The sequence below is a fragment of the Salvia splendens genome, chromosome 1, assembly GCF_004379255.2.
Source record: "Salvia splendens isolate huo1 chromosome 1, SspV2, whole genome shotgun sequence".
NCBI classification, from domain to species: domain Eukaryota; kingdom Viridiplantae; phylum Streptophyta; class Magnoliopsida; order Lamiales; family Lamiaceae; genus Salvia; species Salvia splendens.
In genome coordinates, this window is record NC_056032.1 from 30,557,167 (window position 1) to 30,583,440 (window position 26,274).

Below are 26,274 nucleotides of genomic sequence, written 5' to 3' on the forward strand. Positions count from 1 at the left end.
AAAGCCTTCAGCCTATAATCATCCTCAGTCGCTCCTGCTGGTCTCCTCTGCGCCCTACAAATTTTACAAAACTCATGAAGAAACTCATACGGCCCTTCATAGCTCTTCCCACAGTATGTAGGCAGGATCGCGATCACATGAGGCTTCACATCGCAGGCGGTTTGCCCTGGAGTAACGACTATGGCTTGTGGGGGCTCTCCTTCAGTATGTGCGTTCAGCGTCCCGATCTCCGGGTCTTCATCTCCCTGGTTGGCCATTTCCCTTGGGTTGCCTTCCAACAGTGGTTTCTCTTCTGGTATTGGTCCCTCTATGGTGCCCTTCTCTTCGTCACTACTCGTGCCTAGGTCAGACAAGGTGGTCGACAGGCCAGAACGAGTGGTTACGAGTATAGTTCCTCGCTTGAGTATTTTCGGCCTCCACTGATCAGGAGACGAGCTACTGCTCATAAACTTAAATGAAAAGAAAAAGGAAAATTATACACAATATATACACCAAAGTATCACACACAATAGCAACTCAAAAACGCCATCCATCCCCGGCAACGGCGCCATTTGAAAGAGCAGGGGTGCGTAGGTGTCGCTCAAGCAAGGATCTATCCTACTGATCAGTATAAGAATCCCCGCTAGCCTAGAACCTGCTTTCAAAGAATCCTCAACCCTCTTCTACTGGGTAGTATAGTGAAGGTAGGGGTCGAATCCCACAGAGATGGTGCGCTAAAACTATTGCGGTGATATTTTGGAGGGTTTGGTTAGCTACCACGCTTTGGGTTGAGACTTATCTAGGCTGGAATTTAAAGGTGGTACTCTACTGACTAGGAGGTGGGAAAGGTGTTGGACAGGCGGCTGTGTATGTGGAAAGTGGGGAACATGGTTTTTGGCTAACAAATGTGGAAGGTACGAGTTTACTATAAAAGGTTAAACAGAATATCAGAGGAAAAAGAGGTAGTTAGGTGACTAGGCCTACAGGTCTGAAAAGTAACAGCTGAAAAGTAAGGAAAAGTAAAGGACAAAAGCAAAAAGTAACTAAAAAGTAAATGTGGTCCCAAATTTGGATGTGGACATTGTCTTCTCCAGCAAGTCTGAACACAAATCAAACAACTCAGGTTCCATGAACGAGAAATACAGATTAACAACTTCACAAAAACAGATCTACGATCTAAACTCCAAATCAAAAGATTAAACACTGAAACTGCAATTATGCTTACTGGTCAACATGCAGGGTGGCAGAAATCACATAAACTGGGTTTTCACACTTAACTAATTCAGATCTGAAATCTAACAGCTATCTAGACTTGCAAACTCAAAGAGATTAACTACAGAAGTTAAAACATGCGATTCCACACTGGAAATTACCGTAACAACTAGATCTAAGCTATCGAGGCAGGAAGAAGAAAGAACAACGATACAACCGAACGAAACAACTTCATAGCAATTTAGAAAACGTTTGGATCACAACCAAGACTTCAAAATATACTAGAAATGCCAAAGATCCAACGTAGAGAAAACAAACAAGATTAACTAGAAAGCAAATAAAGATTGTTTTTGCCACTCCGGGCGATGGAACTGCTAACTATGATCGTGTTGACTGGAAAGAGAACTTCTGGAACTCCGGAGACTTCTAGAACTCAGGTGATCATGGTTGTGGCTAGGAATGAGGCTCTGGACTGGGCTGAAGGACTGAACTACCGAGAGAATTCTACCTAATAGTGGATGATGATCTTCTTTATCTCTCCAAGTGGCTTCCTTTTATAGGGAGGCTTGCCCTTGATTTTAGGGTAAAACCTCATTGCGAAATGACTTCTCTGCCCTTAATTGCGGTTGACTAGCCCCAGCTATCCTTCTTTTCCATCTCGAGCCATATTTTTTTGCATGCATCCTGGTCAGTATGTAATCGTTCTGACGCCCTTTTCACCTGAAGTATCTGAAGCTTTGCCTACTGGCTAGAACACTCATCCTACACACTTAAGCAACTGTTTTGCAGATATAATCCAATTATGCACATCATACTGACCAGTAACTAAGGCCTAGAATACGACTTATCAGTACCCAAGGAAAACTCCGGGAAGGCTGTTGAAGGACCGACTGAAGAGGCGAAATGAAAAAAACCATTCCCTTACCGGTTCGTGACCAAGAGGAAGAAGGAAAACCCAGTGGATTACATGTCAATTTTTGGAAAGCTGGATGTCACCATACCATTCCTCCAAGCCGTGAAGCTACCCCCTCTTGGAAAATTTATCAAAGAATTCATAGCCGGGAAAGCCCAGAAGGATGGGAAGATCATGGTGGAAGGGATAGCGTCACCAATAGTGCAGGAGAAGCTACCACCCAAGAGAGCCGACCCAGGTATGTTCACTCTACCCATAACTGTAGGAGATGTGAAAGTCGAGCATGCAATGTGTGATCTTGGAGCTTCTATTAATGTCATGCCTTTGTCGATCTATAACCGATTGAAGGGAGTTAGATTGTCGAGTACTAGGGTGTTGATCCAACTGGCCGATAGGTCATGCATAAATCCCGAGGGTGTGTTAGAAAACGTGTTGGTTAGAGTGCATGATTTTACCTACCCTGCTGACTTTTATGTGATCAAAATGAGTGAGTCCGAGGCTAGGGAATCTAGTGGCATATTGTTAGGAAGGCCATTTTTTAGGACGGCCAAGACAATAGTAGACATGGCTGAGGGAACAATTTGCATTGATTTTCATGGGGAGAAGTTTATTTTTGATATCAATGAGGCAATGAAAAAGCCTATTGATTCTGAAAATGTATGCTATGTTGATGTGATTGACCCCTTAGTCCAAGATTTTCTTGAGACCGAACTATTGCAGGAGAAACTCCAAGCTTCAAATGTGTATGAGCAAGCTGACGTAGAAGCCGCTGCATGGTGCGATCTGATCAGCAGCCAAGGGTTGACTGATGAAGAGATAGAAAAAGCAATTATGAACTTTTGTCAGAAATCAGAATTTATTGGAGCTGCAGGGGCTCAACTACCAGCCAGTACAGGGGAATTCTCAGATGGTGAATTAGAAAAATGGGGGGATGCTGCAAAAAACCTTCTACCCGCAGACACACTTCTCCAACAAGTTGATTTAAAGAAAGCGGCAAACAAACAAGCCTCGGTGAGACCTTTTTCAAACCTCCAAGATGAAACCCCAGAAATACAACCGCCAACTGAAGAGCGGCCGCCAAACCCACAACCGCAACCACAAGAGCCGATTCCTCGGGCTCCGGCGATGATTCCCTTGAACGAACTGGCGGAGTTCCTCAGGCAGCAGGACCCAAATAAAGATTGGGCGGCTGTGTTGGCGGGTTTTAACCAAACCGGAAGCGGATCAAGCATGACCGGAGGAACCCCGATAATACCTACCCCAGAAACAAATGTTCAGCCCACAGTGCACCCACCGATTTCCATTCCAACTTCCTCAACAATCCCACTAGAAAAGAAATCTCCCTTGACGACCGCACCATCAGAATCCTCAAAACCCTCCCCGACTCGCCAACAAATCGAACCAATGGATGTTGTCCCTCTTTCTGCCTATTATGACTCTGACCTAGGGGAAGGCGAATGGAAAGCAAGCGAGGAGCAGAAGAGCCGAGAGGAGGAAGATGAATAGGAGAGAACACCGGTAGCGGAACTCGTTCCCCAAGAAATGGAAAGGGAGGGGATAGATCTGAACGAAATGGCCAGAAAGAAAGTCCTTATCACTGATGAGGAGTTTGAGGAGCTTTCGAACGAGGTAACCAGGATGGAAGATGGCACTGCCAATATGGCTGACGGTCTGGACCTCGCATCGGAGGCAGTATGAGAGAGTGAAGAAGTTGGTACAAGGAACGACCTAGAAAGCCTAGCCCACCAGCCAGTAGACAAGGTGAAAGAGAAACAGACCGAAGAGGAAGAGCCGAAGTCGGTGACTCCCCAGCCAGAAGCAGGGGAGAGTGATACACAAATCGAGGAGAAGGATACCGAGGTACAACCAGCGGAACCAGAGCAGGTGGTACCACCAGTATTGAAACCGAAAGCAGTTAAAAGAAAATTGGTGTTGAAAGGTGATCCAAAGGCAGAACGGCTGAAGCCAAAGAGAGTATCGCAAGGATGCCTAGGGAAATGGACATCCAGCAAGGCAGGAGCAAACACGGCAGCAAGTGCGTTGGAAATCTCTAGTGAAGAACACAGGGCTACTCCTACAAAACCTGGGGAGGAATCCTTGTCGGCTACCAACTTGAAAGATGCCTCGACAGCAACCGAGGTGGTCTCACCCACGCCGAGTAACCAGAGAGAAGAAACTGACACGGTGGCTGAGGGTCTGGACCTCGCATCGGAGTCAGTAGGTCACCCAGAGTCAGGAGATGACAATACCCATATCCGCTTGGAGACCCAGTCTACTGCCCAGAAGGAGCCTTCAACACCAACAGAGGTGAGACCAGAGGAAAATGAAGACGGAGATGAGGACAGATACCGCAAGGAGAGGAAAAAGAAGGGGAAAGCCCCTGTTAAGAAGAAACCAAGCAGCAAGAAGCAATGCACGGTCAACACCGGCATCGCCATCACAGAGTCAGATCAGAGAGCCCCGCCGTGCCGAAAGGAGCTGAGTGACAGTGAGTATACCGCAAGTGAAGAATCGGGGTCAGAAAACGACGTCTCCCTAGAGGACGAGGAGTATGGGGAGAAGCAGCTCCCACACAACCATCGAGAGTTGATGCATCCTCCCGTGGAAAGATTGAAGTACCAGCGTCGGAAGGTGGAGCTCACTGACGAGCTAATAGAAGACATGAAGCACTTCAGCACTAAAAAGCTTCAGGATGCGTTTGATGACAAGGACGACAACAAGCAGATTAAGAGTGGGAAGGTACTCTTTTTCCCAGCACTTGATGAATTGAATTCCCGTGAGACTCTCTTGTTGCATTTGCGTGCGTTGGGATTTGATTGGTTGTTGGAGAATGGGGATCCGAGTATACCTATAAGGCTGGCAAATGAGTTTTTCACTACCTTTAGATTCAAGGTCACTACGGATCTGGTTGAAGAGTCCATAACCTTTAGGGTATTCGGAAGAGAGGTGGGCATGAGCTTGATTGAGTGGACGGTCAGATAGGGCCTGAGTGGAGAAGTAGGGAGCGGGGAATTCCCCACAGACATGTGGAATTTGAGCCCCAGGAGGCATGGGAGGAGTTAACTCACCCAGTCTCTGGAGAATTTGCATCCACTCTCTCTCGCTCAATCCATTTCAATAACCCAATCCTACGCCTAGTCCAGCTTCACTTGGACTTCAAGTTGTTGGGGCAATTGAACTCCGCTGTTAGGACATCGATAACGGAGTTATACCTTCTCTGGTGCGCCAAGCACGGAAGGAAGTTACATCTGGGTTTTTGAACCGCCTACCAATGCCATCTAATTGCCACCCACCCAGCGAGGAACCTCTCCCTCTGCCATATATTGGAAGTTTTTGTCAGGAACAACATAGCTATCTCGGAGGGAGAGGACTTATCCCCCTTGACATTGGTCGACCCTCCCGGTCTCTTTGATACACCATTGTTCGTCCGAACGAACACTGTTTACATGAGGCAGGGCATACCACGTTTCTACGCGATGGGAGAAGGAACTATACCAGCCGGGAGAGCGACGGCAGCCCAGGGAACACCAGCGCAGGAGCAGAGGCAGGAGAGGTTGGAAAAAAGCAGTGACAGAGTTGGCCGATGAAAATAGGAAAGCAAGGGCGGAGTTGAACCGTTTGGCAACTGTGATGGAAGGAATCTTGAGGGAGTTAGCTGCTGAAAAGTTAGTACTAGAAGCTGGTACAATCGGCCACGGAGGCCAGGAAGTCGGATCACAAGGACCCCAAACAGAAGAGGAGAAACAAGAGGACGGAGATGCCGAGGAGTCGGCCGAGCCTGAAGGAAACTAGTCCGAGAATGAAGAGGAGCAACCGGAAGAACCACCTGCACCACAACCTGACCCGCGAAGGAGCAGGAGGAACAAGTAACCACCACCCCACCTGACCAGTTAGTTTTCTTTTTATTTTTAGTTTTTAGTTTTTCGTATTTTAATTGTGTTTTGTTTTTTTTGGGTAGTATAATCTGTGTAGCATGTGAGCAAACCCTTTTCATAACACTTAGCCTACGCAATAGTCTAAGTGTGAGAAGTCAGGGTTCGCTATTTTGACGCATGTATTGTGTTTTTCTGTTGTTTTTATGCTTTCGTAAGCATGTTGGCTCACATTTAGCCCATTGCATGGTCTAAGTGTGATGAGTTTATGTATATATGTGTTTTGTAATTGTTGGATTCTGCTTAGGCTTTAAACTCTCCCACTTAGCCTATTTTATAGTCTAAGTGTGAGAAGTTTTAGTTTTTAGCATGTCGTTTTGTTTGTCATGTTTGTGTGTCCACCGTACTGGCCATTAACTTTTCCACTTCACAGCCTTTTCTGAGGGCAGACACTTGTGAAGTGGGAGGGGGGACGCAATGGCCAGTATGATGTATATGTATATGTATGGTCTGTGTTTAAGTGTTTGCGTAGTGTCTAGGTCTAGTTTTTATTTGATTGAGCTTAAAACTCAACTGTCTTGAGCTGACGGTGAGAGGAATTGAGGGAGATAAGACATGCTGGAAAATGGAAACCACCCCCCTTAAGTATCTCCTAGTCAGTATGGATGATGCGAGTATGAGAGAAAAGCCCACACTTAGAGCCAAAACACAAAAGCCTTTTTTAAATGTGAGTTAAAAGCCTAAAGTGGAACCACTTTCCACTAATTCAGAAAATAAAAGAGTGGCTGCCACAAGGTGCCTAGGGTGAAGTGACTGCGTGTAGCAACACTGAAGGCAGTAGGAAACCCCAAAAAAAATATTTATTTTCCAACTCTTAGAACCCCACTTTCTAGCCATACACATACCCAGATATAACCCCTAGCCCCTGGAATTGTGTGTGCAAGGCATAAGACAAGAAGGCAACTGGCCAGAAGGTGTACAAGAAAGCATAATCCAACTGGGCAAGAGTGATTGAAGGCCCAAGGAAGAAAATCGACCAGGGAGTCATCCCAGGTCCCAAAAAAAAAAGAAGGAATGAGGGTGGCGAAGCCACAAAAAAAAAAGAAAAAAAAAAGAAAAAAAGAGAAGAATATGAAGAAAAATGGTCAGAAAAACTTGACCACGAAAAAGAAAGAGAATGAATAAGGGTGGCGAAGCCACAAGAAGCTACTGACCAGTTGGAGATCAAAGTCAGAAGCGCCAGCCAAGAGAAGCAACAACCAAGAGCCCAAATGCACACAGTTCCCCCACATCAATTAAAATAGATGTTTTTGAACCTTAGAGCCTTAGGAACATCCACCCAAAACACTATAAACCAATAGCCCCGTTTCAATCCTTTAAGCTCTTCAGTAGCTGCACGTGAAATCTAAGTCCGAAGCAATTGTGGTCGAGCAATATGAGAGAATGCAGTCCTAACATTCCCGGTGAAGGTATGAGTGACTGAGTGAACCTAGTGTTTGGCCGATCTTGACGAGCGGATATACTAACTGGGAGAGAAAAGGGGGGCGGCGGAAGTTCAAGGCTGTTTAAGGCCGGATTGCACCTGATCCCGAGGGGAGGGATGGTTGAAAATATAGCCCAATTACTGTGTTAATGTGTCTAAGTGTTTTAGTTTTCTTTTATTTGTTATGTGTTTTTCTTTGCGTCATAGTTAGAGTCTAGGGTAGGATAGAGTCGGTCAGGGGAGTAACCAGGCTAGAATTCGACTTACTTCTTTTTGTTTGTTCTTCACGCTTGAGGACAAGCATGTGGTAAGTGTGAGCAGTTTGATAAGTCGTATTCTAGGCCTTGGTTACTGGTCAGTATAATGTGCATAATTGGTATATATTCTGTAAAACAGTTGCTAAAGTATGCAAGGAAAGTGTTCTAGTCAGTATGGAAAGGCTCGGACAACTCAGGTGAAAAGGGCGTCAGAACGATTACATACTGACCAGTATGCATGCAAAAATTTCTCGAGATGGAGAAGAAGGATAGTTGGGACTGATCAACCACAATTAAGGGCAAAGAAGTCATCTCACCACGAGGTTTTACCCTAAAATCAAGGGTAAGCCTCCCTATAAAAGGAAGCCACTTGGAGAGAGAGGGAGGATGAACTCATTCATCATCATCACTCTTAGGTAGAAATCTCTCGGTAGTTCAGTTCTTCAGCCCAGTCCAGATTCTCGTTCCTCGCCACAGCCATGGTCACTTGAAGATCATCAGTTCACCGGAGTTCCATTCTCTCGTTCCAGTCAGCACGATCGTAGTTAGCAGTTCCATCGCCCGGAGTGGCAAAAACAATCTTTATTTGTTTTCTAGTTAATCTTGTTTGTTTTCTCTACTTTGGATCTTTCGCATTTCCAGTATTTTGCTTATTTTGAAGTCTTGGTTGAGATCCAAACGTTTTATGCGATGAAGTTGTTTTTATGCATCTCTTTCTGTTCAAATCTGTTTCATTCTGCCTAGGTAGCTTAGCTCTAGTTGTTGCAGTAATTTCTAAGTGTTGGAAGCATGATTTCATTTGGAGTTGTTCGATCTGTGATTTGCCAGTTCAGTGGCTGTTTAGATTTATTTTCCAGAAGTGTTTTAGTGTGAAATCCGAGTTTACGTTATTCTGCCACCCTGCATGTTGACCAGTAAGCATAATTGCAGTTTCTGTGTTTAATCTTTTGATTTGGAGTTTAGATTGTAGATCTGTTTTTGTGAAGTTGTTAATCTGCATTTCTCGTTCATGGAACCTGAGTTGTTTGATTTGTGTTCAGACTTGCTGGAGAAGACAATGTCCATATCCAAATTTGGGACCACATTTACTTTTTAGTTACTTTTGCTTTTGTCCTTTACTTTTCCTTACTTTTCAGCTGTTACTTTTCAGACCTGTAGGCCTAGTCACCTAACTACCTCTTTTTCCTTTGATATTCTGTTTAACCTTTTATAGTAAACTCGTACCTTCCACATTTATTAGCCAAAAACTATGTTCCCCACTTTCCACGTACACAGCCGCCTGTCCAACACCTTTTCCGCCTCCTAGTCAGTAGAGTACCACCTTAAATTCCAGCCTAGATAAATCTCAACCCAAAGCGTGGTAGCTAACCAAACCTTCCAGAATATCACCACAATCACTCCAAAACGCTTTCATCTCTGTGGGATTCGACCCCTACCTTCACTATACTACCCAGTAGAAGAGGGTTGAGGATTTATTGATACCAGGTTCAGGATTAGCAGGGACTTCCATACTGATCAGTAGGATACACTCTTTGCTTGAAACGACACCTGCACAAACCTGCTCTTTCAACCCCTAACAAAAAAATTAGAGCCAGAGGACCCTAACGTGTAATATAATCACGAATGCAGTGTTTTAGCCACTTTTCGGATGAAAATGCCCAAATGGCTTGAAGGGCATTTTTGGCAATCTCTAAATTCGCTGACATATGAATTCTGTCACATTTCTGTCAGCAACTTCTTACGTGATTTCCTAATAAGTTCTGGTACTTCATACGTTATTAAAGTTTTGTCATTATTTGCTCAGAAAAAAAAACTTCTCATATCCTTCTATTTCTAGTTAGTTATAATATATCATGTAAGAAATTCATTGAGAAACAACAAAAAATATGAAAAAGTGAAGTTATTTATGCAATAAAATTTGAATCAATAATAAGCAGAATAAAAAATATTTCACATTTAATTAAATGATACAATAATTATTTTCATGAAAACACTGACATTTAAAATTTTATTTCATTATATATCATCGAACTAGTTTGTTACTCTAAGCTTAACTTTAAGACGATTTTTACGATTGATATTTTATTGAGAATCTTAATTTAGTTCAAACTGAAACTTTTAACATCATATTAGCATTCTATCTTTAGATATAAATTTGCATAGTTTCTTGTCATTCATGATAAAAGTGAAACATGAATAATATTTTGAAAATACTCAAGCATGTGATATGATCTATTTAGTTATTGTAGAATTTTTTTTATTAATAATAGTATTTGAAATTAAGAGAATGTAATTTTATAAATTAATACCGCAAAATTAGGATATTTTTCTTATAAATAAAATTGATCGTACCAAGGTCAAAAAATAGGGGAAATAGAAATACAAAAAAATACTAGAAAATGAGTTTTATAAGGAAGAAAGGGTCTTATTTTATCATTTTCATATTAATTAATGCAGATAATGATAAATCTGCATATTATAAAAAATATTAGAAAGTGTACATAAGGCAAAATTTTAATTACGTATGAAGTACCAGTACTTATTTGGAAATTACATAAGAAGTTACTGACAGAAATGTGGCATAAATAATATGTCAGCAATATAATAGAGTGACAAAAATGCACGTATAGGGTCTGAGGGTGTTTTAGTCCAAAAACATCATTCGTGATTATATCAAACGTTAGGGTCCTCTGGTGATAATTTTTTTTGTTAGGTGTATAAGGTATCACAACCCAAAATATTAGGGATTAATGAGGCAGTTCACTCGAGTAGCATTTGAACAAAGTCAATAATTTAAATAACTATTATCTTTAAAAATTATACTCTTATTCATATTTTAATATGGATCCATGTGTGTGCCATGGTCACTATTTTCACTCAACATAGAAATAAATTTAATATGGATCCATGGGTGCCATGGTCCCTTGAAACAAGTCTCCCTTAACATGGAAATTATTGAGAGTAGTGAGAAAGCATACGATGTGCATGCAAGTTGAAATGAAATCAAAGTTCAAACCAATAGTTCTTCAAGATATTGTATCAAGATTATTCGAAGCTTAGGATCTGCAAGTTGAAATGGATTCAAATTGGCCAAACTGGCTAAGTGGGGCCACATATTAGCATGACTTTGATTTGGTTCATAATATTTATCTTTTGGTTACGATGAAAAAGTTTTATTTTTATTTTTATTTTATTTTTCCCAATAAAGATGAATATTGTTAAAAATAAAAATACATTTATATTAGTTTTATTTTTTCCAATTCTATTATTTCTCCGCCAAAAACCGAAACAATATTATTAAAATCTATGTCACATAAAAATAAATAATCTCTTTTAGGACTGAGGGAGTACTAGAAGTTAAAAAAGGCGGAGAAGAAACCTTGAATACGAGATATTTATATTTCAAAGGCAAATTTGTTCAATGGTTTCATCAATTTTTTTTAAGTTTTTTAAATGGGAACAAATTCGTACTCAATGCCTTAACTAGTAGTGTGTTTTTGGAATTGTATATCCTTAAATGTTACGAAAAATGTACATATTCTCTCTTTTTAATGATTCGTACGACGTCATGAGATAAATGAGTCATTTTTTATCATAAAAATTAATACTTAAACTTTATCATCTCTTTATTATTTTCTTATATTTTATTCTTTTCTCTTTAATTAAAAAAATCTCATTTTTTAAAATATCATACCAGAAACACCTCAATATGTGAAACGAATGGAGTAATTATGACAAACGAGATATATAAAATCATTGTTTGTTTTCAAAATTATTTTATTTCAGTAATGGAAGCACTAACTCAGTTTTTTTGTCTAAGTAACTTGAAACAGACAACAATTAATTTTAAAAAAATGTTTGAATAGTTTATCAATTAGTACTAGTACTTAGGGATGTCAATTGGGTTGGCTCATCGGGTTTCGAGCCAACCCTACTCGGATTGCGGGTCAATTGGATGCGTGCTAATCGGGTTGTGATTTCTTTCGGGTTATAAAAGTTCAACCCTAACCCTAAAAGCTCGAATTTCGGTCTAGCCGTCGGGTTAATCGGGTTGCTACCGATAAGATTAACATGCGATCAATCTAATAAATAATGAGGAAAATTAGTTATATTCATAAAATGTAAAATATTTAATTATGCTAAATTTGAGATATATGCTTTAATTCAATCATAAACATGATCAAATACTAATATTTGAGATATTTCGTGAAATTTTATTGCATGTTTACGCAATTAAAATATTTTTTTTAGTGATTTGAAGTTTTTAATTTATTTATCAATTATTATGTTAATAAAAATTTAATATATAATTTATATATTAAATATAAAATTGAATGTTAATTCTTTTAGTTATCTATATTATAAAAATAATCAATGAAGTGTCAAATTAGTAATCTCTCTGTCCGCGAATAGGAGTCATATTTTTCCATTTTAGTCAGTCGCGAATAGGAGTCCCGGTTCACTTTTACCATAAGTGGTAATAGGGTCTCACCTTCTACTAACTCATTCCACTCACATTTCATTTAAAACTAATATATACAAGTGGGGCTAACTTTATTCCACCAACTTTTCTTAATATTTTTTAAAACTCTTGCCGCTTATAAATGAGTCTCCTACTGGTGGATAGAGGGAGTAGTAAAAAATATATTAATAGAAATTTAATCGGATTTTCGGATCTGACCCTAATGGGTTGCGAATTAATCAGGTGGAGGCTAATCGGGTTATAATTTTATCGGGTTAGAAATCTTCAACCTTAACCTTATAAATCAGGCAGGATATTCGCGCTACAGTGACATGCCTACTAGTACTCAATCCAAAGCCAACTAATAATAAAACTAAATTCACTTTGTAAAGGAAAAAGAGTAAAAGAAATCCATTTAAATTAGGCGGGTTATTCGGGCTAGAGTTACATGCCTACCAGTAGTCCATCCAAAGCCAACAAATAATAAAACTCAATTCACTTTGTACAGGAAAAAAGAGTTGAAGAAATCCATTTTATTTATATCTAAAATATCCATTTTAATCATATTTTCTATAATTATAACGAAAACGCCTTCACTGTCGCGAAGAATAAATCAAAGTCTTCTCGCTCTCGAAATTGGGGGTTAACTCAGATTTTGGAAGAGAGGAGATAAGAATTAGTCTTTAGATCTGAAAATTGGGGAATTCGATATAAATCTTTCACAGAGTAATCGTTTTGGGTTTTGTAGATGGATCAAATTCTGAACAAGGTGGGTTCCTACTGGTTGGGTCAAAAAGCGAACAAGGAAATCAACTCCGTTGGTGATGATATCAACGTAATTCTCCTCATCCTCTGTCTATATGTTGCTTTAATTTTTTTAATTATTGTTTTGAATTCTGATAAGCAATTATTATGATCGTTTCTGAAAATCTTATTATGTAGGTTTTGATCAACGATTGATTTAGGGTTTCTGTTTCGTGGTATTTTCTAGTTGCTAATATCGGGGTTATTTGGGGATTTTATGTTATATTTATTGTTAAGTAGGTTTAATTTAATTTTTGGGTATGTTACATTATGATTGGGTTTGTTTGGAAATTATTTTGGTTGATCAATTTTCCTAATCCATAAACTTCTTAAATTAGAAGTTTATGACAAATCATTGCAAACTCATTTATATACTAGTATAATTCTGATAGTAGAATGATTATGTTGAAAATTAAGAACATTATGGCTTCCTTGTACAATTTTAGGAATTCTGGGAATCTGGATTGTTGTACCAAAATTTCGATTGCAGACTGTGGATGGAAGTGAATTGGGCGTCTTCTGTAGATTTTTGTTGTAAGCAAAATTTGGGAGTTTTTGTGGAGAATTTTCCGTCTAGTTTGGTCTATTTCAGTTTTTTTGTCTGTTTCATCGCTGTTGTTACTCTGATAATCGAAAATGTTATGTGCCAACTTGGTTAGGGTTCTTCACTGATTTTTATGTCAAGTTTTATTTTTCCTCTCGCTTCTTATCGCTGTTTCAGTGTAAGTGCCTGTAGAGCACATATGCCAGTTCGTGTGCGTGTTAAGATGTACCAGCAATGACTGATTATAACTTACCATTGCGCAAGGTGTATGCTTTCCTCTTTTCATTTTAGCCGTTTTTACTAATTATCTTGTCTTTCTATTTTTGTTAGTCATTGGGTTCTAGTATTGAGGGAGGTGCCAAATGGCTGGTGAATAAGTTAAAAGGTTGCTTCTTTCTCCTCTTTTATACTCTGCATCTATGGTGATATTTAATCAGCCTCCATGCGCCACGTAATTGATTTCTCATATAATTGATATTTCTGAATGCGATTGTGATTAATGTCGTCTACTTGATGATAATTATGAATGAATAACTATTTGGTGTCTACTCACGGCAATATTCGCGGGGATCTTGGGCATGTGAATATATAAATCATCACCATGTTGTTTGATCACTTTATGAATGTTGAAAATTTCTGATTTATGCTTTCTTCCATCGTCTTGTGGAGTTAAAGCGTGACAAAGCTCGTCCTTTTTTAGGTAAAATGCAGAAACCACTGCCTGAACTCTTAAAGGAGTATGACCTACCTGTAGGCATATTCCCTCGTGATGCAACCAACTACGAGTTCAACGAGGAGACTGGTAAGCTCACTGTTTACATTCCAGCGGTGTGTGAAGTGGGCTACAAGGATTCATCTGTACTGCGTTTCTCGACCATGGTGACTGGTTATCTAGAGAAAGGCAAGCTGGTGGACGTTGAAGGGATCAAGACAAAGGTGATTGTATGGGTCAAAGTTACTTGCATCTCATCCGAAAAGTCGAAGGTCAGTTTCACTGCCGGGGTGAAAAAATCCAGAAGCAGAGATGCGTACGAGGTTCTTAGAGATGGAATCGGCATAGACAAGTTCTAACACTATTCTGCAGTTGATGAATCAATTGCCCCATGTTGTAATACGTTTTAGAGAATTTCGACTCTTATGAATTTAGTGCTTAATGCTCGACTCTAAGTAATTGATGTGGTAAATAATTGTTTGTGAATGCTGAATGCAAAGATTGATAAATATGGATCTGAAAATTGAAATTCTTTTTTGAATTGCTCGCAGTCGATGAAAGGTAGTAACCTTAAATAACATGCAATTGATTCCCAGAATTTTCAATAACTCAACGTGAAATTTAGTCATTTGGTCTGACAATGAATTTGGTTTAGGGTATGATGTACTAGTTTGTACGTTTATTGTTATTTAAAATGATCACTAGAAGTAGCATCTTATGAAGTGGATATGGTCACTAAAATTATAAGTCATGATATTTTATTATATTGGTTAATGATATTAGTATATTTCATCAATAGCGTACTTCCCTGTGATTTATTTACTAATATACATATCATTTGGGCAGTACCTTAGAAAATACTCCTTATAAGACTTGTTAAATTGATTCCATTAGGTAATAACAAATCAATCTTATGTATATATCCTTCAATAACATTAACCATAATTTGAATTGTAGCATAATCCGTATAATTTTTATGAAAAATATTACTTTCTCCGTCCCTGAAAAAGTATGAAATTCTTTTTTTTAGTTTGTCCCTAAAAAGTATGAATATTCTAATTTTGGAAACTTTGTTCTCTCTAATGAGGTGAGACTCATTATCCACTAATAATACTTTTAAAACATTTTCTATCTATCTCCCTTACTTTATCAATTATGCATTAAAAACATGTGACAAACCAAATGTTCATACATTTCAGCGACGGAGGGAGCATAATTAATAAACATAGCTACCCTTGTTCGTTTAATTCTATTGACGTCATGCCCTTCTAAGAGCATCCACAATAGGGACGGATGTCCCAGCGGACATCCCGAAGGACACCTCAAAAACACCTCCTGCCGCGTTATAAGGACATCCCACAACACTGTCACGTCATAAGGACATCCCGGAGGACAAGAACAATAATAAAAATTCACAAATTGACTATATTTAAACAATTTACGGAATAGAAATTTTGACAAGAATACGGGGAAAATGCAACCATTTTATTTAAAAAAAACATACATAATTGAATAAAAAAAATACATAGTTCATAAAAAAAACATCCCAAAGCTTCGACACAAGCGGCCCCGACTCACTCCTCGTCGTCACCTTGGCCAGTTCCGGCGTCACTCCCGGGCAGGGGTGGGAGGTCCAAATCCTGCCTCATACTGTCGATGACCCCCTTCAGCATCTCCCTGTATAGGGGGTCAGTCGCCTCCAGCTACTTTTCAATGGTGTCTATCATGCTGCTGCTGCATGCGCGTGAGGTGGGCGAGTTCGGGATTGGCCTACGTAGGAGCTGCCGATTGGACCTCGTGGGACCCGCTGGCGCTTCCCCTAGCCATTCGCATCGCAGTCTTTTGCTCAACCGGGCGACGGCGGCGGGAAAACGATGGAGGGGTCGGGATCTTTGCGGCGGCGTCGGGGAGGTCGTGGGAACCGGCACTGCTGCTGTACTCGCCGGAGGAGTTAAGCTTCGTCCTCTTCGGCCAGCCAGCTTCAACACCTGCACGAAGCTTGGCGGACTCATGCACCACAACATAGACTTCCCAATAATTGTAGACGTCGAACTTCTTCGACTTGTCGGGGTACTACTGCATGGACAAAGTCTTCACATCCTCCATGGACATGCCGCTGGTTGCCGTGTCGATGTTGTTTTCGTAGATGCCGGTAAATCGGCTGATGACCCTCCGTAGCCACTCCCACTGTTTCCGGCATTGCTCTCCATTGTGAGGCTTCCCACCTGGCGGGCAGAATTTGATGTAGTTCTGGCTACTGCGCCACCACATTCTGTCGATAGTCTAGTTAGCCCCGATGTAGGGATCCTCGACTATATTGACCCAGGCTTTTGCCAGTGCGACGCACTCCGCCTCGCTCTAGACGGTCCTCTTTCCCTCGCCGGCCTCCTCCTCCTCCCCTTCGTCCCCCCGCACGCGAGGACGAGGTAGTACCCTTGCCCTTCCCTTTGCCCTTCTTCTTCGACTTCCCTACCGCCGATGGTATTTCAGTGGGAGACTCCCTGAGCGGAGATACCCCAACTCCTCAAAAGATAAAGTCTCAATGCCGATGAAATGAGTCTCCAGAGGAGTACTCTGGGAATCGCTAGACAATAAATCCATGTAGGGGAGATACACATTGTCCCCAGGTGGTTGGGGGACCCCCATTCTGCTACCCCCCGCAGCGGCAGACATGCCCTGCATCACACCGGGCATCATCATCCCGCTCATCCCTGGCATCATTCCCCCCGTTCCGGCCGCCATTCCGGACATCATTCCCTCCATCATCCCGGGCGCCATCCCCGTCATCCCTCCACTCACCCCGGGCATTTGGGGCACCATGCCACCCATCCCTGCACACCAAGGGTACATATTATAGTACTCGGGCATCATCCCCGCCATTTGGGGTTGGGGCATCATCGGCGCCATTTCGGGCATCATCCCGAGCATTCCTGCAGTTACGCCGACATTTTCCCCCACCTCCAACGGAAAACGTTGGCGTTTGTGACTCGCTCGTGGCGGGAGAATCATTGTCGTGCTCCATTTATCTTCAAAAGAAATGAAAGTAGAGAGAGATAAACTCGTTAGTCACTGTGGTGCGAATGAAATGAAATTCAACTAGCCGTATATATATAGTTTTTAAAAAGGGTAATAGATCTGCCAATTGTTAGAAATTGCAGAACTTCCCACCTTGGTACAATGACATTAAAGTAATTCAACAACATAACCACTCACTTCCAAATATCATAGCTACCTAGAGATGTAGTGATTTCTTTCAAGATATCTCGAAGGACAAAGTCGTCAGGCCATCTGCAACGCTGTCTCTTATCCGTCTCATCCCTTAACTATTCATGGGTCTCACTGTACTTTTCACTCCATCTCTTAACTAAGAGACAGAACCTGCAACCCTCCATCTCTTATCCGTCTCTTAACCATCTCTTAACTTACTATTCATTCAATTTCATTTTTTATTTTTATATCCAACAAATTCAATTAATAAAAACACATTTCATTAAATAAAATAAAATTACAACATAAAATAAAAATACAACTTAAAATTCAAGAAAATAAAAAAAATACATAATTATAATCCTAAAAAAATAAAAATTACATAATTTAAAATACAATTTTATAGAAACTAAAAAAACTATTCCACCGGCGAATCATCCCCCGAAGGTGGTGGCAGTACACTCAAGCTACCTGGAGGCGGAATACCAATTTGCCTTGCCATATACTCAATTCCGACAAGATGGGCTTGATATTGTGGAGGCGTCATGCGGGAAGTGTCCGCCATCGTGGCGGTCAAGTATATGGACAATAGGATGTTCGAGCCCGAGACCGAGCCCGAGCCCGCCTGGCTTGATTCGCCTCGGCCCCTCCTCCCTCTAGCCGCCTTCACCGCCTTGGTCCCTTGCTGCCGATGGCGCCCACGGGAGGACACCTAGCATCGTCTGTCGTGCCCTCAACCTCCTGCGAGGCAAACTTTTGTGCGGCGCTGACCGAACCGCCCCCACTAGAAGAGTATTGGCCACCCGCCGTGTGCTTCGTGCGCTTCGAGGTCGAGCCCGAGCTGAACCAGACACCGCCGGCCCACCTTTCCTCGTCTTCGACGGCCTCCCAAACATCGACATGTTTGAATTCTTTGCCAGTGTCTTCGAAATAGACTCACAAAGCCGATCTCAGAATGTCAGCTCCCGTGGCTCCGCTTTGAAAATGAGCCGCTTCGTTCTTGTAGATACCGCATAATTTTTTGACCTCTCTGTCGACTTGGTCAAAGTGAGCGCAGAGCATCTTCAAAGTGCGGCGGCGGGACCCCTTCGGCTTAATCTCGTTGTAGGCCTCGGTGACCTTTTCCCAGAAGCACTTCCGAGTTTGTTGATTCCCGAAGATGGGATCATACGAGACGCTGATCCAGGCGTTGTACACAACCATCGTGTCCTTGTGGCTGTACGGATGCCGACCTACATCCTCCTCCTCCTCGGCCGCCTCCGCCTCTTCCTCCACCGCCCTAGAGCTTCCACCGCCTCATCCTCCTTTCGGAGTGGGTTCATCCGGATAATCCTCCTAAATTTGGGATAATTCCTGCGAACTCCTCGGGGCGGAGGGACGAGCGTATGCATCAACATCAAAATGAGGTGGTTGGTACCCCGCCGGCGTCGACGAGCCCTGGGTGTCCGGTGTCGACGAACCGGAGCCGGAACCACCCAAGACATTGTACATGCCCCCTAGTCGCCAAACGCGTTGATGTCAAACCCGCCGGAGCCACCACCGCCATAGTTGCCGTCGCCGGACATTTTGTGATGACAATTGGAGAGGTTAGATGAAAATTGGAGAGGAAATGAAGATGATTTGGGAAGAATAGATGTGTATTTGTGTGTGAAATGAGGATGAAATAGGAGTATTTATAGAGTAAAAAATAAAAAAATAAAAAAAGGAAAACGGTAATATTGTCGTTTTCGATTTTTATTTATTTATGTATTTTTATTAAATTCAATTTTTTTAAAAAAATGATTTATTGCGTCTGCGTGACGAAGCCCACTCGCGGGCGTGTCACGCATGGCGCCGGAGCGCGACATGTCGCGCGAGCGTGTGGCGAGACAGCACGCGATCCGTCTTGGTGGGACGGGGCGTCTCGGCGAGACCGGGACGAGACGGGACGCTGCAACGCATCTCGCCACCGTCTCGTCTCGGCGAGTCGAGATACGAGCCACCCTCGGGATGCGTTGCGGATGGCCTCATGATTTATCTTGTTCGCGTGATTAAAACCCTCGTCAACCCTTCTTGATTCAAGCCATTTGGTGAAGTTGATGTGTGAATGTGAATCTTTGCATCGAGGGGGCTAGGGCATGATCGGCTTTATGTATGTACTTGCTTCTCTTCAAAAGAGCTCAACCACAAGTCTAGCCATCGGAGTGAAAGGAATGCAAGTGGCAAGAAATTTACCTGGAATCGAACCCAGGTCTGTACCGTGGTAGGATACTATTCTACCACTAGACCACTGGTGCCTCTTGTTTGCATAACTGAACTCTTTTATAAATGATGGTTTGGTTTGCTATCTACTCCTGAATTCCTCATACACTGCTCATTTATTTCCACAATATTTTTGTTCTCTCTCTGCTACAAGTTTTATTTTATATGAAAAAATTTTGTCCTCGTTACAAAATACTTTGCATAAGAAATCATTAACAATAAATATTTTTTTCTTCAAATATATACACTGAGAAAGAAATTATTAACAATACCAAAAGATGAAGCTAAATTTGGACGACCCTCAATCCACGGGAAGAATGCATATGAGGGCAATGGGCAATGATATTGACTATAATAACGTCAGTTTCATCTTTTACAAGCAGCATTTATATCTTGCTAGCTACATAAAGCATTATTGATCCAAATTTGTGAATATTTCGAAAGAGTCCATCACTACTTTTTCTATTTAGTTGAAATAATAAGATTAGAGTCTTACCTCTCTGTTATAGATAAAAATTATACTCTCTCCATACCTCCTTGATAAGTGGTTCATATTTCTTTTTGGGACATTGATTAGAGTCTTACCTCTTTGTAATAGATAAAAATTATACTTCCTCCATACCTTGATAGTGGTTTGTATTTCTTTTTGGGACATTTTAAGGTAAATGAGTCATTTTTTAGCAAAAAAATCATTACTTTTATGTTATTCTCTTTCTTATTGTATACTCTCTATTTTATTCTCTTTCCTATCTATTTTAACCTAACTTAACTAACAAAATTCCATTTTCTAAAAGTATAACTTCATTTTCTTGCATAAAATTGTTAGTTTTTGTATTTTATAATTCTTATTTCTCAAATTAATTAGAAGCAATAATTTACATCACATGATTTGATAATTTATTATTATTGTTGATTCTTAAACCTAGTAGACTGAAATAGTGATGGGAAAATGAAATTGCAATTTCTCAACCGATACAACATTTGAAAATTTACCACAGTTTTTATATAGAGAAAAAATTTGATAAATTTTAAAAATTGGCTAAACTTTATTAAAAGCAGTTTGTTGGCACCTTCAATTTGTCACCATCCATATTCACTATTTGAAATTTAAAAACGCAATTACTCGAAATAAGAAAAATCCACATAGTGTGAACGTACTAAAATAAGCCGTGATACCATTTGAATGTTGTAGATAAAGTTCGGATTAGGCCACGAGCTCGCCACACGCCTCTGTCTATATGGATCTCTTCCCCTCCCTACGTGTCTCACTCCCATTGGCCCCTCCCCCGCCGTATCGAAATTCGCCACTTCTATTTAATCCGAACCACTCATCATTCAAGAAATCACACACCCAAATCCCAAAATCATTTCTTTTTCACTCCCGAATCATCGTTCTTCGATTCCAATCACAGCTTGATTGATAAAAAGAGATGTTTCTTGAAGCAATTTCTGCCGTCTCTCTGCCTTCTGCTGCTAGTCTCGGAGCCTTGTCGAATTTGCCAAATGCTGCGGCGGCGAATCCGAATTTGAGTTGGTTGTCTGGTTCGTCTTGTTTCCGAGGCCTAGTTTTGGCGAAGAAGAGTGAGAATGGGTTCGTGGCGAGCGCGTCTTCGAACCACGCGGTGACTGTGCCGCTGGCTGGGGTGGTGTTTCATCCGTTCGAGGAGGTTAAGAAAGAGGAGCTTGCTATCCCTATTGCCCCTGATCTTTCCATTGCCAGACATAAATTTTCTCAAGAGTGTGAATCTGCCATTAATGAGCAGATCAAGTAAGCTCTCTCTCTCTCACTGCGTGTGTTAGATTCAAGGGTTGATTTTATTTAATGCGATTAATAGATGGTTTGGTTTAGCTTATAAACTGCACTTGCTGAACGCTTTGATATTCAACGAGTCGATATGGGACAAGATTTAGACATTTAACATGCCCCGCACGTGTGGGCCGGAATTAACATCGGTCTTCCACTCATGAGATAAATAAGATATAAAGAGATCCATCATCTACTTGGACTCGCTCTAATACCATATTAGAAATGGGTCACTGACTCTGAAAATGTCTCATGAGAGGTAGAGTTATCCACACTTATATACATTAGATGAGATCTTCATTGGGACAAGATTTAGACATTTAACATGCCCCACACGTGTTGGCCGGAATTAATATCGGTCTTCCACTCGTGAGGTAAATAAGATATAAAGAGATCCATCATCTACTTGGACTCGCTCTAATACCATATTAGAAATGGGTCACTGACCCTGAAAAGGCCTCATGAGAGGTAGAGTCATCCACACTTATATACATTAGATGAGATCTTCATTGGGACAAGATTTAGACATTTAACAGCTTCATATAACTCCTAAAAACTCCATCCGTATCCAAAAAATAGAATAGTTTTACCATTTTGGGCCCTCCTCCAAAATTAGACCAGATCTAAATATGAAAAGTTTTCAACAAATAATTAATAATCCTACATATCATTTATAATATGGACCTTACAATCTACTAACCCTCATTCCATTACCTTTTCCTCCCCTCTCTCTTACTTTTTTGCATCTCTTTCTTTCTTTACCAATTGTACAATTAAACCCAAAATCTTTACAAAGTTGTCTATCTTTTTAGGACCCTTTTTAGGTGTAGTTTTACTGCTTTAGACCCTTTTTTGCTATGATTCAGAGTGTGTATCACTCTACGTTCTCTCAGCCTCATGATTTATCAGTCTTCACAACCAAAAATGAAGGAAAAGGTGATGTGTGAATAATTAACTACTAGTTGTGATGCTATAGTTATGGATTTAACTATGTTTTTTGCAGCGTTGAGTACTGTGTTTCCTACGTTTACCACGCCCTGTATGCTTACTTTGATAGAGATAATGTCGCGCTAAGGGGCCTTGCTAAGTAAGTTTAGCAAAACTCCAATGTTTCAGTATCTTAGTAGCCCTTGACTTTTCTTGCCTATTACGCATGCTTATGATGTCGTCTTTCAACAGATTTTTCAAGGAGGCGAGCATAGAAGAGAGAGAACATGCTGAAAAGCTAATGGAATATCAGGTAGTAATTGCTTAACATGATCTTGAAATAAAACAAGAAGCCAAGGATTGTTGTACATTAGCCTTTAGGTAATTTGGTGTGCTTTGTTTCCGATTTGGGATGCATTTGTAGAATAAACGAGGAGGGAGAGTGAAGCTGTTCTCCTTACAGATGCCGCCTGCAGAGTTTGATCATGTTCAGAAGGGCGATGCACTACATGGTTCGTCTCTTCTCCATTCCCGCGTCCTGTGATTTTTGTGCTTTGATTTTTCTCTTACAAATCTGTGTCTTGTCTCAGCCATGGAACTAGCATTGTCGTTGGAGAAATTAACCAATGAGAAGCTTTTGAAACTTCACAGTGTATTGCTCTATCTTGAAACGAGCTCTACTACAGAATTTTTTCAGTAGTTTTCTCCAAATGCTAAGTTTGAATTTACGAGTGAATGAGTCTGCGTTTTTGGTTTCCTTCAACAGGTTGCTGATGCCAACAATGATCCCCAGCTAGCAGATTTTGTTGAGAGTGAATTCTTGGGAGAGCAGGTAAACTTGAATGATTCTTGGTGACGAAGAAAATAGCAAAAATGTACTACTTAGAAACGAAGTTTCTAAGGTTATATGTTGCTTTCAACTTTTAATCAGGTTGAGGCTATCAAGAAGATCTCAGAATACATCTCACAGCTGAGGAGGGTTGGAAAGGGACATGGTAAGAAATATTCAAGCATCGTTTTCTTGCAATTCGTGTTGCTAAGTGTTGAACTTGCAATTGTGTTTTGGTGGTGCAGGGGTTTGGCACTTCGATCAGATGCTCCTTCAAGGAGAAGGCGCGGTGTGAGAGTCTGGTGCCGTTTCGTGCTAGATTAGGCTGTAAGGGAATGTCATTTTAGTATAAGATTAGAATGGGGGTATATGGTTGATTACCTTATTTGCTTGAGCATGGAGCTCTATTGTAAGAGTATATCAAGAAGCAACAGCAGTTGGAGTTAAAAGCCTTAATAGGTTGTGCTATGTTTAGTTTTCAATAAGAGTTAGTGTGGAAGATTCTTCAATCTTCACATCTTTTGTATATACATTTATGTGGCTGAATTTGTTTTCTTCATTAGGTTTTCGATTAGTTCTATTCGGATACAATTTAATCACGTTAGAATTTTATCGGGTTGAAATTTACAATCCTAAAAGTTTTGTATTTCGGTTAATCCAATAGACTAATCGGATTTCGGATTTGTTATAAATATCAAATGAAGTGCAAGAGGACACAAAAATCAAATAATTTTGATGTACCAAACCATCCACTAATGAGAAAAAAGTTAAAAACGGGCAAAATAGTCCAAAACAATGAAAAATTTCATCGAGATAATAAACTATTTCACCTTGCCTCTAGTGCTCAGAATTTCCATGAGGTACCGCAAATATGCAAACAACATTAATTAAATATTTTTCATAGTTACATAATCAATTGAAAGGAATATAGACGATAGTGCACGTAATTAACGTGATTTGCATTCAAAACAACATAAATCTAACCTTTTAAAACATATAAATATGTGTATATCAGCCATTAAACTTAATTATTCAGCTCCCAGGTTTGGGTGTTGCTTATGATCCCCCTCGTGCAAAATCATTTATTATATTGAATGAAAAGATATCTTATTATCAGCTTGTTTCAATGATATGTGAAAAAATTGGAATTGAGTTGGATGCACATACGATTGATTTAACATGGAGGCATCCTGTGGTTTTTAGTGGAGTGGTGAATTATATAGCTACACCAGTGGATGATAATTTGTTGGAGTATATGTTTGCTGAAAATCCACGTGAAATTGAACTTTTTATTGAATATACTCCTGTTACCACTGCCTTGCAATTTGAACCACCTATCACTCATCATGATGTTGGAACGTCTAGGAGAGATGCTTATCCTAGTTTTGATGTCGGGACATCTAGGAGGGATGATGAATATCATAGCTTTGAATTCAACACATCTGGGAGGGAGGTTGATGAACCACTAGATGTACCATATGTGACATGTGATGGTTATGATGGTTCGGATGGTTCTGATAATTGTGATGGTTCAGATGATTCTGATAATTGTGATGGTGCAGATGGTTCTGATTGTGATGGTTCCGATGGTTCTCAACCAAGTGATCTTGATTATAGTCTAGAATCATGTGAAGATTCTACAGACGACGAGATATTTGATATGATCGTTGAGAATTATGTACAACCATCTGTTTGTGGGGAGCAATCTGTTCCCGACTATGTGCCTGAAGGGTTACCATTTTTTCGATCATTACCATGTGAAGGCAGCCGAGGTTACTTTTCACATGACCATGGATTGGGTGAAGAAGATATGTGGTATTGGGATGAGGATAATCCGAGACATATAGATGTGGGAACAAAATTTGATAGCAAATTGCAGTTGAAAACTGCTGTCACATTATGGCATGTGGGAACAGGTCGGATGTATGAGGTTATGGATAGTAAATCAAGAAGATGGCATGCAGTTTGTAGGGACTCATTTGGTCCGAAAAGAAAAGGCAGGGACCTTGGGCAAAGCTACCCATGTAATTGGGAGGTTAAAGCAACGTTTAAGAAACGTGATGGTAGCTGATCTATCAACTCATGGGTTGATCGTCATTGTTGTATGGGAGATCACGATCCAAGTGAACATGTTAATCTTACATCATCCATGATTGCTCTCTGTATTCGAAGTCAAATTGAAAACGATGCTGAATTCAAGCCTTCTGCAGTACGTACATATATATCAAAGATAAATTTCACGTGAAAATCAGCTACAAGAAAGCATGGTATGCACGCAGAAAAGCTATTGAGCTTGTATATGGTGGGTGGGAGGGATCATTCAGACAACTCCCCAGCTACCTGACTGAGTTGCAAACTCAAAATCCGGGGACAATCGTTGAGTGGTTGCATGACCCTGTATTGAGTCAAGGTAATACAAAGGTGTTCCGCTACGTATTTTGGGCATTTGGGCCAGCAATAGAGGCGTTCCAGCTAGCAAAGCCGGTCTTATCAGTTGATGGGACTCACCTGCGTGGAAGATTGAAAGGTAAACTACTTGCTGCAGTAGGTTACGATGCAAATAAGAACTGTTTGCCTGTTGCTTTTGCTATTGTTGATGAAGAAACAAACGAGAGTTGGAGTTGGTTTTTGAATCTTGTGAGAGTGCATATTATAAAGCATGACCAGGAAGTGTGCATAATATCAGACAGACATCAAGGCATTATAAATGCCATGAAGTCTGATGTGTGGAAAGAGGTACCAGTTGGTTATCATCGATACTGTTTAATTCACGTTAGATCGAATGTGTTACAAAGACACAATGGATTAGTTCGATTTTTTCTGGTTGGGAAGAATGGGGCGACGATGGAGTTCGCGTTCTGTGAGAGGAGAAGCAGCCTGGCCCGATTTTGTATCCAAGGGAGACACGCATTAGCGTCTCGCGTGTATGTTTAAAGACGCGATAGGAAGACGCGTCTATTCCTTTAAACGACGCGAGAGGAAGACGCGTGTATTCCTTTAAACACGCGAGAGCCTGATGCGTCTATAC

At 40.7% G+C, this 26,274-nt stretch overlaps 2 protein-coding genes across 3 annotated transcripts; both read left to right on the forward strand.

Moving 5' to 3' along the window:
- The first annotated feature begins 12,728 nt into the window (after window positions 1–12,728).
- Window positions 12,729–14,761, forward strand: LOC121798031 (uncharacterized protein At5g01610-like). The gene is made up of 3 exons (XM_042196854.1): window positions 12,729–13,013; window positions 13,857–13,911; window positions 14,227–14,761. The coding sequence occupies exons 1-3, from the start codon at window positions 12,927–12,929 to the stop codon at window positions 14,595–14,597; spliced, it is 513 nt and encodes a 170-aa protein (XP_042052788.1). The 5' UTR covers window positions 12,729–12,926; the 3' UTR covers window positions 14,598–14,761.
- A 6,255-nt stretch (window positions 14,762–21,016) lies between these two features.
- On the forward strand, window positions 21,017–23,826 carry LOC121746872 (ferritin-4, chloroplastic-like). 2 transcript variants are annotated; one of them, XM_042140826.1, is made up of 8 exons: window positions 21,019–21,454; window positions 22,494–22,577; window positions 22,670–22,730; window positions 22,842–22,929; window positions 23,008–23,069; window positions 23,184–23,249; window positions 23,349–23,412; window positions 23,492–23,826. In XM_042140826.1, exons 1-8 carry the CDS (start codon window positions 21,117–21,119, stop codon window positions 23,539–23,541), a joined length of 813 nt encoding a protein of 270 aa, XP_041996760.1. In that variant the 5' UTR covers window positions 21,019–21,116; the 3' UTR covers window positions 23,542–23,826. The 2 variants fall into 2 exon arrangements, with proteins under 2 accessions (XP_041996768.1, XP_041996760.1); XM_042140834.1 differs by lacking the exon at window positions 22,494–22,577 and having other exon boundaries at window positions 21,017–21,454.
- Window positions 23,827–26,274: the final 2,448 nt, after the last annotated feature.